This window comes from Tachysurus vachellii, chromosome 7, assembly GCF_030014155.1.
Source record: "Tachysurus vachellii isolate PV-2020 chromosome 7, HZAU_Pvac_v1, whole genome shotgun sequence".
In the NCBI taxonomy this organism is placed as follows: Eukaryota; Metazoa; Chordata; class Actinopteri; order Siluriformes; family Bagridae; genus Tachysurus; species Tachysurus vachellii.
In genome coordinates this window covers 19,972,242-19,986,162 of record NC_083466.1, presented here as the reverse complement: position 1 = coordinate 19,986,162, position 13,921 = coordinate 19,972,242, and the positions used below count along the sequence as shown (strand labels likewise).

At 44.5% G+C, this 13,921-nt stretch overlaps 1 protein-coding gene across 1 annotated transcript; it reads left to right on the top strand.

Moving 5' to 3' along the window:
- Positions 1 to 228: 228 nt before the first annotated feature.
- gpr185b (G protein-coupled receptor 185 b) lies at positions 229 to 2,085 on the top strand. The gene is made up of 2 exons (XM_060873492.1): positions 229 to 342; positions 1,085 to 2,085. The coding sequence occupies exon 2, from the start codon at positions 1,087 to 1,089 to the stop codon at positions 2,083 to 2,085; it is 999 nt and encodes a 332-aa protein (XP_060729475.1). The 5' UTR covers positions 229 to 342; positions 1,085 to 1,086.
- The last annotated feature ends 11,836 nt before the right edge of the window (positions 2,086 to 13,921 follow it).

The window sequence follows — 13,921 nt, the reverse complement described above, 5'->3', positions numbered from 1 at the left end:
CATGACTGTAGTGAAGCCGCTTGACGTCAAAGCGGGAGCATCGTGGGCGTGGCCTGTGGAGGGGGCGGGGTCATATCAAAGCCAGGCAGCGCCGCGGCTCAGCTTCATGCACTGATAGCAATGCTGAGTGAGGAGCTGCTGCTGATGCTGCGCCTCTGGGTGTCGAGGTTTCCGCCTGAGAAGTGCCACGACTGCGTTTGATCACACAGGACAATATGGAAAGAAAGGGATAAGGACCTGATGATTTTTTCACTCCTCTGTATTGTGTCCTCTAAATCCTTCTCTCTGTCGTACGAGAGCGCGCTCTGAGAGGGAAACTCACTGCAGCTTCATGGCACTAAGGTACGATGTGATGTTTACGTCTTTGCGTGATTTCACTGGCGGTACTAAACTGCGCCGGAATGACTCTCCTTTGTTCCCATTTAAACAGTAATGCCAGAGTATTGACCTCAAAACAATCCTTCTCAGTCTTAGTTATTGTTTTGTTTAGTTTGATGAACACCGTGAGGGTCACTGGGAATAACATTTATGAATGAAGCGAGCTCTGTGGTGCGCGCCGTTGTGGAGGCGCAATGCACGACTCCTGCACAGGAGACCCGGTTTATTTTTAGACGGTTTCTAAAAATAGAACCAAAGCGAACGGTGCATATTTGAAAGAACTGCTCAAGGTCTTTGACGCACATTAAAGACAAATGAGCGCGACATAAACGATTTTGACCTCTAAATGATGTCATTTCCATACTGTGTGAATACGACGTGTTTGCTTGGGAAGGGTGGAGGTCGCTTTGTGTGCCACTGATGGGTCATGGTGGGATAGTTTACAAAAATATCCATTATTTTAGTTAATTACAGCACACGATGCTGCTGCAAATAGTAACTCTATTTCTAGTCATTCTGTATCTGTTAGCTGGAGATAATTATTTTGTTCATATTTGGAGGTTGTCCTAAACAGGTCATTCTGATATGTTCTCCCTTCTTCTCTCATTTTCTCAATCCACCGCATCTCTCTCTCTCTCTCTCTCTCTCTCTCTCTCTCTCTCTCTCTCTCTCTCTCTCTCTCTCTACCTTTCTTTTTCTCTCTCAGCTATGATTCACTCTCTTGCAGCAGCAATGAGCAACCAACTTCAAAACACCTCCTCTCTGAACTCAGTCGGCGTGTGGAATTTCCAGGACGCACGCAACTCATCACCTGTGCACACTGCAGACCTGCAGCCCCTTACCGTTAGCCCTTGGGACATTGCACTGTGTGTGACTGGGACACTCATTTCCTGTGAGAATGCGATTGTGATCGCCATCCTGTTCTACACTCCTACTCTGCGGGCACCCATGTTTGTCCTGATAGGGAGCCTCGCTTTTGCGGACCTACTTGCAGGTCTCGGCCTGATTCTGAACTTTATCTTCATCTACATGTTTAACACAGAGTTTGTCACGCTGGTCTCAGTCGGGCTTCTCATTGCTGCATTCTCCGCATCTGTACTCAACATCCTGGCTATCACCGTGGACCGATACCTGTCTCTCTACAACGCACTAACCTACAACACGGAACGCACAATGACTTTCACCTATGTGATGGTGGTGTTCATTTGGCTCGTGTGCATTACACTAGGCCTGTTGCCTGTGCTCGGATGGAACTGTCTCCAGGACGAGGCCCATTGCAGCATTTGTCGCCCAGTCACCAAGAACAATGCAGTGGTCCTTGCGGTGACTTTCCTGCTTGTGTTTGCGCTCATGATGCAGCTCTACCTGCAGATCTGTAAGATTGCCTTCCGTCACGCACAGCAGATTGCTGTGCAGCACCAGTTCATGGCTATTTCCACCACTAAAGGGGTATCTACACTTTCTGCCATTCTCTGCACTTTTGCTGCATGCTGGATGCCCTTTGCCATGTATTCAATTGTGGCGGATTCTAGCTACCCAATGATCTACACATATGCCACAGTACTGCCAGCGACATGCAACTCCGTCATAAACCCAATTATTTACGCCTTCAGAAACCCAGACATTCAGAAATCCCTGTGGCTAGCCTGCTGCGGATGTGTCCCAGCCAATTTCTCCCAACGACCAAGGACTTCAAGTGATGTGTAGGTCAGATAACATATGATTAGCGTTCACTTTTACATGGAATTTGTCCACCCTCCAAAAAATAAATAAATAAATAAATAAAGAGAAGCACACATAAAACAAAAGTACCCATTTGATCATGCTATATGGCTACTGGCTTAAAATATCTCCTAGCTCTTTACTACATGTGGGGATCAGTGTCCACTGTAGTATAAAGCAATGGTGTTCATAATATCTAGCTAGTAGGCAAAATTGTGCACAATAGAAATAAAAAAGGTTCAAGCTAAGGTTTAATGAAAACAAACCCTTTATATCTTAAATCAAAGGCCTAAGTTCTGGCACCCTATCTACACACACCTAGCCATATACATCAATCAAATATGGTGCCAAAATTAGTCTGCTTCTGAATGTCCTTCTTTATAAGTTGACATCAGAGTTGGTCACTGTGCCTTCTAATGGCCTTCGTATGAGGAATAGCTTCATTGGAGACATAAAAGGCTATAGAAATGGGAAAAAAAAAAACAAAAAAAAAAACTGGTGACCAGACTTTCAACTGTTTTGATTGAAATGTAATATTTGCATGTTAAATTTAGTCACCAGTCTAGAATCCATGGAAAGTCTTGGTATGATAGAGTATAAACATACTGCCATAGATGCAGTACATGTACATGCACTGCCTTCAGCACCATGGACAGCAGCCAGTGCACAGACCAGGCCACACCTGAAACCCCATGTTCCTTATCTATAATGTAGAAAAAAACAAAGCTGTATGAGCAAAATCCAAAGGCTCTTTAGTGCAGCTGTTCTGGATAACTTTATTAGGCAGCGATAAAGACAGGGCAGGTTGACAAAGCTGCATGTGTAAGGGTTCTCTGGATTGTTAGCAGTTCTTTAATTCCAAGATACACTTTTACATTTACACTACCAATTTGGCTGATGCTGTTATCCAAAGTGTCTTAAAATAGAGACAGATGAGAGTTAACGGCTCAAGGACCCAAGAATGGCAGCTTAAAAGTGCTGGAATTTGAACTTAAAACCATCTGATCAGTAGCCCAAAGCCTTAACCTCCAAGCCATGATGTCAATACAGAGTCTTATATAAAAAGGGTAAGCATCTGCTGTAGTGTTTTACATGGAATCTTTATGGGTTTTCCCAGTGGAACAGTCTGAAGAAACCATTAAGGAATCTAGACTTAATCTATTCCCCAAGAATGCAGAGATTGATACTGACTAAATTGTTTAACTGCAAATTCAATAAACCCTAGTAGCTACCACTGGCATATAATTAATGAGCTACTTCATTCAACTCTTTTTTTTTTATTATTTGAATTGAAAAATGGGCTTGAATTAGATTGTAGAAAACATACAACGACCTTCTCTTGTACCAGTCTAATCCGAATTGACATGAAATTCACAAGTATAATGAACTGTTACTGGACTCTAAAAAGGCACACACAGTAAAACCTGCTCTGTCTTTTTAACCTAAACCTTTTATAACAATTGGCTTCTCCTTATGAGTGATGATTCCTTATGAGTCAATGATGCATTGACATTGACACCTAGATTACACACTGTGTTACAGTATAACACCAAGTGTAGATCGTCAGTAAATAAGACAACTTTACTGTGAAACCATGGAAACAGTGATACACACAAATCATGAGCATAGTGTAGATATAAATATATTAATAGATTATATTGGTATCAGGTAACTGGGGCAGCAGGCACTGGACTGAATGTTCCTGAATTGAGGTTAATGAAAAGAGACTATGTGCTATAGTTCAAAACTGTGGTTGTGTCTTAAATCCACCCATAAATGCTCATGTAGTAGACTAACTGGAGATTTAGCTATTTAAAATTGTGTCCCATGTAAAGAAAAAAAAATCTAGGGCACTGGAACATTTGTCCCCTCAAGAATCACATGTCCTTTAAAATATATGGGACTAGCAGCTGCCCTAACCAATCCCAGATTAACTACTGAAAATAAGAAAAAAATTAAGATGGTGGTGGAGTCACAAACCGTTCGAACAGTCATTCATGTGTACAAATTATTAATAGAACATACACATTTGTATTGTGCATTTTGATGCATTTGATGCTTTTGATGTTTTTTTTTGTTGTTTTTTGTTTTAAAGTAGTGAAGTGTACACATTGATGTCAACTAAATGCATGAAAATGACTGTAACAACATTTTGTTCTGGAAAGAGTGGGGAAAAAAGACGTAATCCTTTTCACTCCCGTGTCCAAAAACCTATGATCTTGTTTTGAGCCTTATTTTCATAATAACTGCAATAATCTATCAATGTGCACTGTCCATTGATAATGCAAATCTCAAGGAGGACATCGATAGAGCTAATTCAACATTGAACTGACCATGAACAGAGCTAATTTAACCTTGAGCAGAGCGAATTCAGCTTTGAACTGAACTTACCTAGAGCTAATTTACCCTTGACACTTGAACAGGACAAACAGGTCAAAGAATAAGTTCTGTTCCTCAAAATCAGAGCTAGGAAGGCTTAGGGGTCTGAAGTTTGGTGGAGGCCCTGAACACACACACACACACAAACCTCAGCCACTTTTAGTGACCTACACTTTAACTGATGGACTCTGAGTTAAGAGTTTTATTTTATAGTCTGAACACTTAGAAAATAATTTTTTTATTTTTTTTGGAAAATGTGTGTATGAGAAAGAAAAAGAGCTAATTGTGTGTTCACATCACTCACTTGTATCTCAAGTGGGCATCAGTGGCCAATAATGTGTGCTCACTTCAAATCTTGATGTGTTGATGCCAGTCTGTATTGTTAGAGTATCATATTTCCAGAACTGTATTTAAAGGGACACCATGAATTCAGTTTCTTCAGGGGCACTAGTGTTATTTTTCATATGCAATGCTGTATAAATACATTCTATTTTTATACACATCAGGGCATGAGTTTTACAACCTGGTGGTATCAATGTGCGTGTGTGTGTGCGTGCGTGCGTGTGTGTGTGTATGTATATAATATCCGTATTCTTGTAAGTGTTTTCTTAAAAAAACTAACAAAATGAGTGTTGCTGATGCAAAAAGTGCCATAATTTAAGTAGTACTTCTTACTTACTTATTGTTTTCAATATCTTTGCCAGAAAAGAAGATAAACAAGGATTATAATTTCTATCATCACCCCAGTTAGAGACTATGTAGAGCGTAACATAATGGAAAAGCTTCAGTACCTATTGTCATGGTGGGATTTTATTCAAATTTTTTGTCTACTTTTAGAACCTGAGAATTCCTGCAAGAAAGAGTCCCATATTCCAGTTTTGGAATCTAAAAATACTTAATTACTGATTGAATCCTTCAGGAACTCTGTTTTCTCAACATATTTAGTAATTTGTTCATATACAGAAAATCTGGAATGTTCTTCATTTAAAATTGGAAAAAAATGAAGGTTAAGTGAATATTCTTAAATGTAGGCAAATGTGATACTGACCACGTTAACTTCTTAGCATCATTGTACAAATGGTCAGATTTCTCTCATGGTCTAATCTCTTCTGTTGAAGCGTGTGTTACGCAAACACTCGGATAGATTTGATCTGAAATCTCTCTGTATTTGGTACAAACCTCAAATGTCTGATACACCTAGAACCTATCAGGAATTTAAATATATCTGCTACTTTGTACATAAATACTAAAAAAGTGCTTAAAAATGTGAGTTCTATCTAGAGCCTTTAAGGTTCTTTGACATACCAGGAAACTAACATTTGTATTCTGTAGACATATAAGAGATTAAACATTTTGGCACTTTAATCTATTTTTTCTGTCAGTTTGCCTCTCATGGTGACAGTAAGATTCTTGACCATGTTGAGTGATGAAAACTACGAGACACTCTAGTAATAACTACATTATCCCTTTATTGGTCCAGATTTAGCTTAAAGAATGTAAGTAAATGACCCAATATTTTAAAAACTTCCATCAGATTCCCATCGGTCCTGACTCAGTGCAGTACTTAATCAGTGCAGTACTTCGGGTTTTACACTTAAACTGTACAATTGTTGTGAATAAATTCTATGATGGATTGTTTGTTACCTCTGTGAGAGTCACTGTATTTGGAGCCATTGGTGTTTTCGCATCATTAGTAGGTATATCCATATTCTGATTGAATAGATCAGGACACGAATAGATTTTGTGCATGGTTTGGCTGCTTTCTTTCCACATGGTGTCCTACTGGCATTGTCCCTCACTCTAGAGTGTCCTCTCTGAGTCAGACAGTGGACAGATGGATGTCCACCTCCTATCTCCTGCTCAGCTCTGACCTGTCTAATCAGTGCTAGATAGCATTACAAACTCACATGGAGGTGTACGTTTGAGGCACTAGAAGTTACATCAGTATACTTTGGGCTTGTGGTTTGTCAGCCGCCTAGATGACGCTGCTGCTTGTATCTCTAAACAGGAAGAGAAGGCGTTTGAAAGACAGCGCCCGAACACACGGATGCTTTATTACGCCTAAATCTGGCCCTCCTAAAAATAGTGTCTAAAAATGTGAGGCGCAAAATGTTAAATTTATCCCAGAGCACTTGAAATCCCTTTTCTGGGCCATTAAGCAGAGCTCATCTTGTTTCTTCAGAGAGTGACATTAGAGGAAGACGACTTCCAGAAAGAGTGAATCATTAGTCTACTAGAAATAAACATAGATCTAATGTGACTATTACATTCATAGATACACACATTAGTCCTGTTAGCGATTGATGTCCATTTATAGCCAGCAACCTTTTTTTTTTCACTCTTCTACATGCATGGGGTGAAAATGGAAACCTACTGAAGGCCAAAAAATATCAGCACAAATCATGGATGAAAATTGTATGTCATACAGGATAAACATGTGGCCAGCTGAGAAAGATCACTGGTTTAAACAATACTGTGATGTAAAACTATCAGTTAGTGTCTGTATTATTTTGTTTGTTTCTCTCTTTGTATTGTGAATTCAAACGTGACGACAAGTACGATGCACTTTATGAGCGGGACATGCTCCACATTGCACTGTACATGTGGAATGTATCCCGAACGAAAATGATTTATTTTTTAATACTGTACATATACGATGAAAAAAGTACACAAAGAAAATACTTTGTGAAATAAAACACAACAACCACCTGCAGACTCTATGTTCTATGGTGTCTTGATTATGCACTGAGGATATTGGGATTTGTCAGAGATGTATTATTTACACTCACTGTCCACTTCATTAGGAACACCTCATTAAACCATGCAGATACTGGTGAAGAGCTTCAGGTAATGTTCACATCATTATGCCAAACTGCACATTATACAACAACAGCAACAGCAACAACAACAACAACAACAACAACAATAATAGTTGACAGTTAAAGACTGGACTAAGACCAGGTGTTTTCCTCTAATCTTCATCAGTCTAGTTTATGTGAGCCTGTGCTTATTATTGGCTCAGTTACCTTTAAGGGTTGGAGATTAAATAAAAATTAGCAATATTTACATGTACAGTAGTAAGAAATAAAACACAGTGGTGGTGCTGTCCCTTGATACAACCCTGAAGTTGATTACTGTCCTACAACACCACATCCCAAGTGTGTTATTCCTCTTATACTGCAGGAATTTGCCAAAGGTTCAAAATTTTAAACATGTTAATAAACAACTCTGTTTTTTTTTTTTTTTTTATTTTTTTTTTTTTAACAATTTAGTTGCATTTAATAATGGGGAACATCAGTTAAACAAGTAAATTTTTTCCTGTTAAGTTAGCACACTCTTTTCTATAATTAAGATATCAAATACAGCTTATCCTGTTACCCAGAAACCGGAAAAAACATCACGTAAAAAAAAAAAATAAAAAAAAAAAAACCCCACTGATTTAAAGTAGAGCCATCACAATCATCAGAGCTTTATTATAGAACCTCAATCAACATCTCACAAATCAGATCTGAGAATTGAGGACTGCATGTTTGAGTGTGTGTACAGTGTGTGTGTGTGTGTGTGTGTGTGTATGTGTGTGTGTGTGTGTGTGTGTGTGAGAGAGAGATTGAGAGAGAGAGAGAGAGAGAGAGAATGTATCCACGCCCCGGCTCAGGTTGATCTTAAAAGGCCCACAGATGAATAATTGAAGTGTTCTGGTTTACGTAACCTGCACTGTGGGAAGCAATTCACCAAAACTCCTACGCGACTCCAACTTCAGTGCTCACGACTCCACCAAACCCACAGCCTGTGTCCAAAATGTGCTTTAAACCCCTGGAGACAGCTCATAACACAACTGCTTTAACATTTTCACTACCCATTAAAAGGTTTTTGCATCAAATGCATATTAAATGTCTCACTGTATGTGATACAGTAAAGCCAGTGGTTCTTAAGCTTTCTTGAATTTCTTAAACTGCCTTCAGAATGAATTTATCTCACAAACAATACTAAAATTTGTCAAATACTATCTAATGGATTCATATAAGTTTTCTAGTTTTCTGGTTTCTTTATGAAACCATAAAGTTTTACTGAGTTTACCTGCAGTTGTATACACTGTATACGCTCTCACATACACCTGTGCAGGACAACAAGGCTCACGTGCGATATTGCTTCACCTCGAGGTGAGATTCAAACAGAGCACAAGGACTGAGCTCTATTCAGAAGTGATCATCACTATGTCCCAATCCCTCCATGTCACAACTCTGAAGTGTCCTATCATGTAAGTGTGGAATTATTGGTATTATCATTTGACATTTGGTATTATCTGGTGGTTTTAGCCAAACAGTTACTGTCACTGATTTGATTAAAGTGAGTTAAGTAAAATAATGAACTTTCCTACTCTTAACACTGGTTTCATCATTTAGTGTTCACTACAGCAACTATTTATTTCCTGCTCTTTTATTGCACATGCTTACATGTTAATATTATAATAAACCCGATTAGCCAGAAACTATCTACACACAAGAAATGATCAATTTAGCAGCAAAATTGTGGTGGTTGGACCAAACCATATAACAACAGCTTACACGAAGACCATTAGCTTCAAAACACTGTATAAACTGCTTTATTCTGCTTATCAGTGCACTATTAAACACTCCCCCATCCTATATGGCAAGGCTGCCAACTCACACAATTGACCCAAATCTCACGCTCTCACGCCACACCCCCATATTCTCACGCAGACTCTTGCAGCAGTGAGGGAAAAAAAATCGCGCTGCACGATCTCACGCAGAGAGACCAGACAGACAGTGTAGTGAGGTTTTTGTGACAATTGTGAGAGAAATACACAATTTATTCCCATAAACTGTGTAGTCAGCCGTTCTCCCTCCCATCTGCATCGTGTGAATTGTGAACGCAGGCAGGTCAGTGAGTTACAGGGCGCGCCGTGTCTCCGTCCAGTTTAGGCTAGTAACTAATAGGCCTATGTGTTATACAGTTTATATAGCATAAAGTTAGCATTAGCAGAGTTTTTTTGTTTTGCAGCACTGAGCAGTTATTTTACATAACTTTATCATAAAAAAACAGTACAAAAGCATTTCCAGATGACAAATATCTGGACATGCCTAGTAGTTAATGTTAATTATTGTTTTCTAAAAACAGAATGTCAAGTCAACGACATGCCATATTAAAATGATTTTATTTATATCAATCACAACTCATCAATCATGTCCAGATATCTGACTGGTGGTGGTGTCAGTATGGATAAATTTGAATTCTGTTTTAGGATGTTATCTAAAGTGTCAGGGACACGTTACTCTGTGAACATGTTAATCACATGTTAATCCTATTTCTGTAAAATGTTTGTGAAAATTAAATTTAATGTAAATCTCCCAAGAAATTCTGTACATATACCAACTACTTTGACAATCAATATATACTTAATACACTTCTGCTAATGCAAGGATTTTGTGTTTGTATTTTTTCCACACCAAGCCACGCTCCTCCATAAGCCCCTCCCTATAACCCCGCCCCCCGAAATTTCACTCTAAGCTGAACTCAAAAGTTGGCAGCTCTGGGGCCTGTTTCAGAAAGGAGGTTAAGTGAAAACGTCTCTAGGTTATGACCGTAACCCTAGTTCCCTGAGGAACGAGACGCTGCGTCGAAACGCTATGGGAACGCCCCTGCGTGACCGCGCTCTGAACCACGTGTGTAATCTGACCAATAGGCGTTGGGACGTGACGTCATCGGCGGGTGACATCGCGTAAACAGGAAGCTACAAATGGCTGCGAGATGGACAAGACGCTAGCTCCTGCGAGAGAAGGTAAGCGCCGCAGGGAGTGTGGCACGGAGACGCAGCGTCTCGTTCCTCAGGGAACTAGGGTTACGGTCGTAACCTAGAGACGTTCCCTTTCGGAACTGGAGCTGCGTCGAAATGCTATGGGAACGAGTGTCCAATCACGCCACACTGACCAGACCCTGCTTTAGAGAGTGAGGGCCTTGGCACCTGCACGTAGGACAGAGCCCGGGGTGGCTCTGAGGTCAAGGTCATAGAACCTGACAAAGGTCAGCGGGGTGGACCAACCTGCAGCGCCAGATGTCTTGGAGTGCCACTCCAGCGAACCAGGCCGTAGAGGCCGCCACACCCCGGGTGGAGTGAGCTCAGACCCCGATCGGTGCGGGGAGGCCAGTACCCATCCACTACCCATCTGCTCAACGTCTGCTTAGTGGCCAGGAAACCCTTCCTGTTAGGTCCGTAGCAGACGAGCAGCTGCTCCGACTTCCTCCACGGACTCGTCCTGCAGAGGTAAGTGACCAGTGCTCGCACTGGACACAGGCGGTTCTGTCGCTCCTGTTCGGGGGCAATAAACGGAGGAGGGCAGAATGCCTGCAACACGACAGGTCGTGAGGGGGCCGAAGGCACCTTAGGTCTACTTCGGTCAATGGCTCGAAGGGGGGCTCCGATAGAGCCCTGCCAGACCCCAGACAGGCACTCTGGGTTGCGCCCCGGGCCTCAGCCTCCAGGCGCCGCGGAGGAAACGTGTCACCAATGGGTGCCTACCCAGCGACTGCCCCGCCGGCGGGGTGATATATGCCGCGATTGCGGGCACGCAAACCTTCAGGGCCGAGGGGGTTAACCCAGCGGCAAACTGTTCCTGTAAGAACTCCAGAACTGAGCCAATCGGGCAGTTAACTGGTTCCAGGCCATGGTGCTCGCACCACGATGTAAACAGTCGCCATCGTGCGGCATACGACCGCCTCATGGAGGAAGCTCTGGAGTGGAGAAGGGTCTCTACTACCTCGGTAGGGAGATCAGCTGCTATGAACTGTGCCCCCTCAGGGTGCACAGCCTCCACAGCTCTGGGCGGGGGTGCACCAGGGTTCCGCCCGCCTGTGAGAGGAGATCCCTCCTGGGGGGAATTTCCCACGGAGGGCCCTCGAGTAGGGACACCAGATCCGCAAACCATGGCTTGCCCGGCCATCGAGGCGCTACCAGGAGGAGACGGACTCCATCCTGGCGAACTCTCTCCAGAACTCCAGGGAGCAGTGCGATCGGGGGAAAAGCGTACAGGCGTAGCCTCGGCCACGACTGCACCATGGCATCCAGACCTAACGGGGCTAGGTGAGAGAGAGAGAACCAGAGGGGACAGTGCGAGGTCTCCCGGGTCGCAAACAGATCCACCTGGGCTCTGTAGAACCTCCGCCATATGAACGCCACCACCTCGGGGTGGAGACGCCATTCCCCAGGCCTCGGCCCCTGCCTCGACAGGGCATCTGCTCTGACATTCAACCGTTCCGGGATATAAATGGCCCTCAAAGAGAGGAGCCTGTCCCGAGACCACAAGAGGGCCGCTCGTGCTAGCTTGTACAAAGGGCGAGATCGGAGACCTCCTTGGTGGTTGATGTAGGAGACCACCGGAGTATTGTCCGTGCGGACCAATACATGGCGATCTCGCAGGTCCCGGAGGAAGTGTTTTAACCCCAAAAACACCGCCATCATCTCCAGGCAATTTATGTGCCACGAGAGACATGGGCCGCTCCACAGACCTTGGGCGGAGTGGCCACTCATGACTGCACCCCACCCCGTGAGGGAAGTGTCTGTTGTTAGCATCACGTGACGACATGGAGCTCCCAACACGGGGCCTTGGGACAGAAACGTTCGGTCTTTCCAAACATCCAAGGCTCGAAGGGCACGCCGTGAGACCTTGATGGAACGATATGGGTTTCCCCTGAGAGAAAACCCCCTGCCCCGGAGCTACCACTGGAGGGGCCTCATGTGCAGGAAGCCGAGTGGGATTACGCTGGACGCTGCTGCCATGAGACCCAGCAGCCTCTGAAACTGCTTCACAGTGAGTGGCTGGCCTTCCCGCACTCTCCTGACCGAGGTGAGGATGACTTCGACCCGAGCAGGCGATAACCGTGCCTGCATCCTGGCCATATCACGCCAAAAAAGGTGGTTCTCTGCTCTGGAGAGAACACACTTTTGCCGGCGTTTAGCCGAAACCCAAGCACCTTCATGCAGGCGAGGACGACATCTCGATGACGAAACGCCTGGTGCTCCGACTGAGCCAGGATCAACCAGTCGTCGAGGTAATTTAAAATGCGGAAACCTCAGGAACCTCCTGTGGGCAGGAAGGACGGAAACGTGAAAGTACGCGTCTTCCAGATCTATTTTGACGAACCAGTCCCTGGGCCTGATCTGAGTCATGACCTCCCTGAGGGTGAGCAACCTGAACCTGAGCCTCCTGAGAGAGCGGTTCAAGGAGCGTAGATCTAGAATGGGACGCAACCCGCCATCCTTCTTTGGAACAATGAAGTACGGGCTGTAAAAGCCTGACTCACGAACCGAGGGGGGGACCACCTCGATGGCTCCTTTCCTCAGGAGTGTGCGCACTTCTCGTTCCAGGACCAGAGCCTGCTCGGGTCCCACCAGGGGAGGAGAGGACGCGAACTGAACAGTGTAGCCGTCTTCTACGGTCCGCAGGACCCGCCAAGAGACTCCTGGCTGCTCCTCCCATGCTGTCAGAAAGTTCCTCAGGGGAACCAGCCCCTCGGGGCTGGCCTCCGACCCACTCAGAGCAGCTGGGGCTGTGCCCTGCAGCTGATGACGCCTCGGGAGAGGCTTCGGACGGAAGTGGAGGGAGGTGCCCGCTGGAGGGGAGCCGCACTCTGAACCACATCCTGTGGCAGAGCCAATGTGCCGCGCCGTGTGCTTCATGGCCCGAAGAGTCAAGTCGGCAGTGCGACGCAACTCCTCAATATCGGCGGTCCCGGAGCTAAGTCCCTCATCCAAATCTCGTAGCAGGTCAGCCTGGTATGCCTGCAACACACCCATGGTGTGGAGGCAGCCCGCGGCCTGACCTGCTGCCACGTAAGCCTTCCCTACTAAGGCCGACGTAGCACGTAGCGGCTTAGTAGGGAACACCGGAGCCTTTAGCGATGACGCTATGCTAGGGGAGAGATAGCTAGCCAGCGTCTCTTCCACACGCGGCATCGCCCGTAGCCGCACGCCTTAGCCCCAACCACATTCGCGTAGAACGAGGAGTGACGAGGAGAAGTGCGTGCCGAGTACGGGGTTTCCCAGGATCTGGACACCTCGGCGTGCAGATTGGGAAAAAAAGGGCAGGCCCCGGCGCCCAGGAAGTGACACAGGACGCAGGAAACGCTCATCCAGCTTACTGGGTGCGCGCTGCGTCTGCTGCTCCACCGGCCAATCTAAATCCTGCTTGGCTATGGCTCGTGTCACGACCTCAATAGCCCCTCGTACAGCACAGGCTGTGAGGAGCCCACGAGTAGTGTTGCTTTTTTTTTAATTTTATTTACAGTTTTTACCAAAATCTTTTCATGTCACACGATTTTTGAAACCTCTCACTCAAAGTGCAAAACTACATGCCAAATCTTCAAAACCATAAGCTATTTCTCAGCCTTTGACTTAGTTTTCAATTGCATAAAACACTTTTTTCAA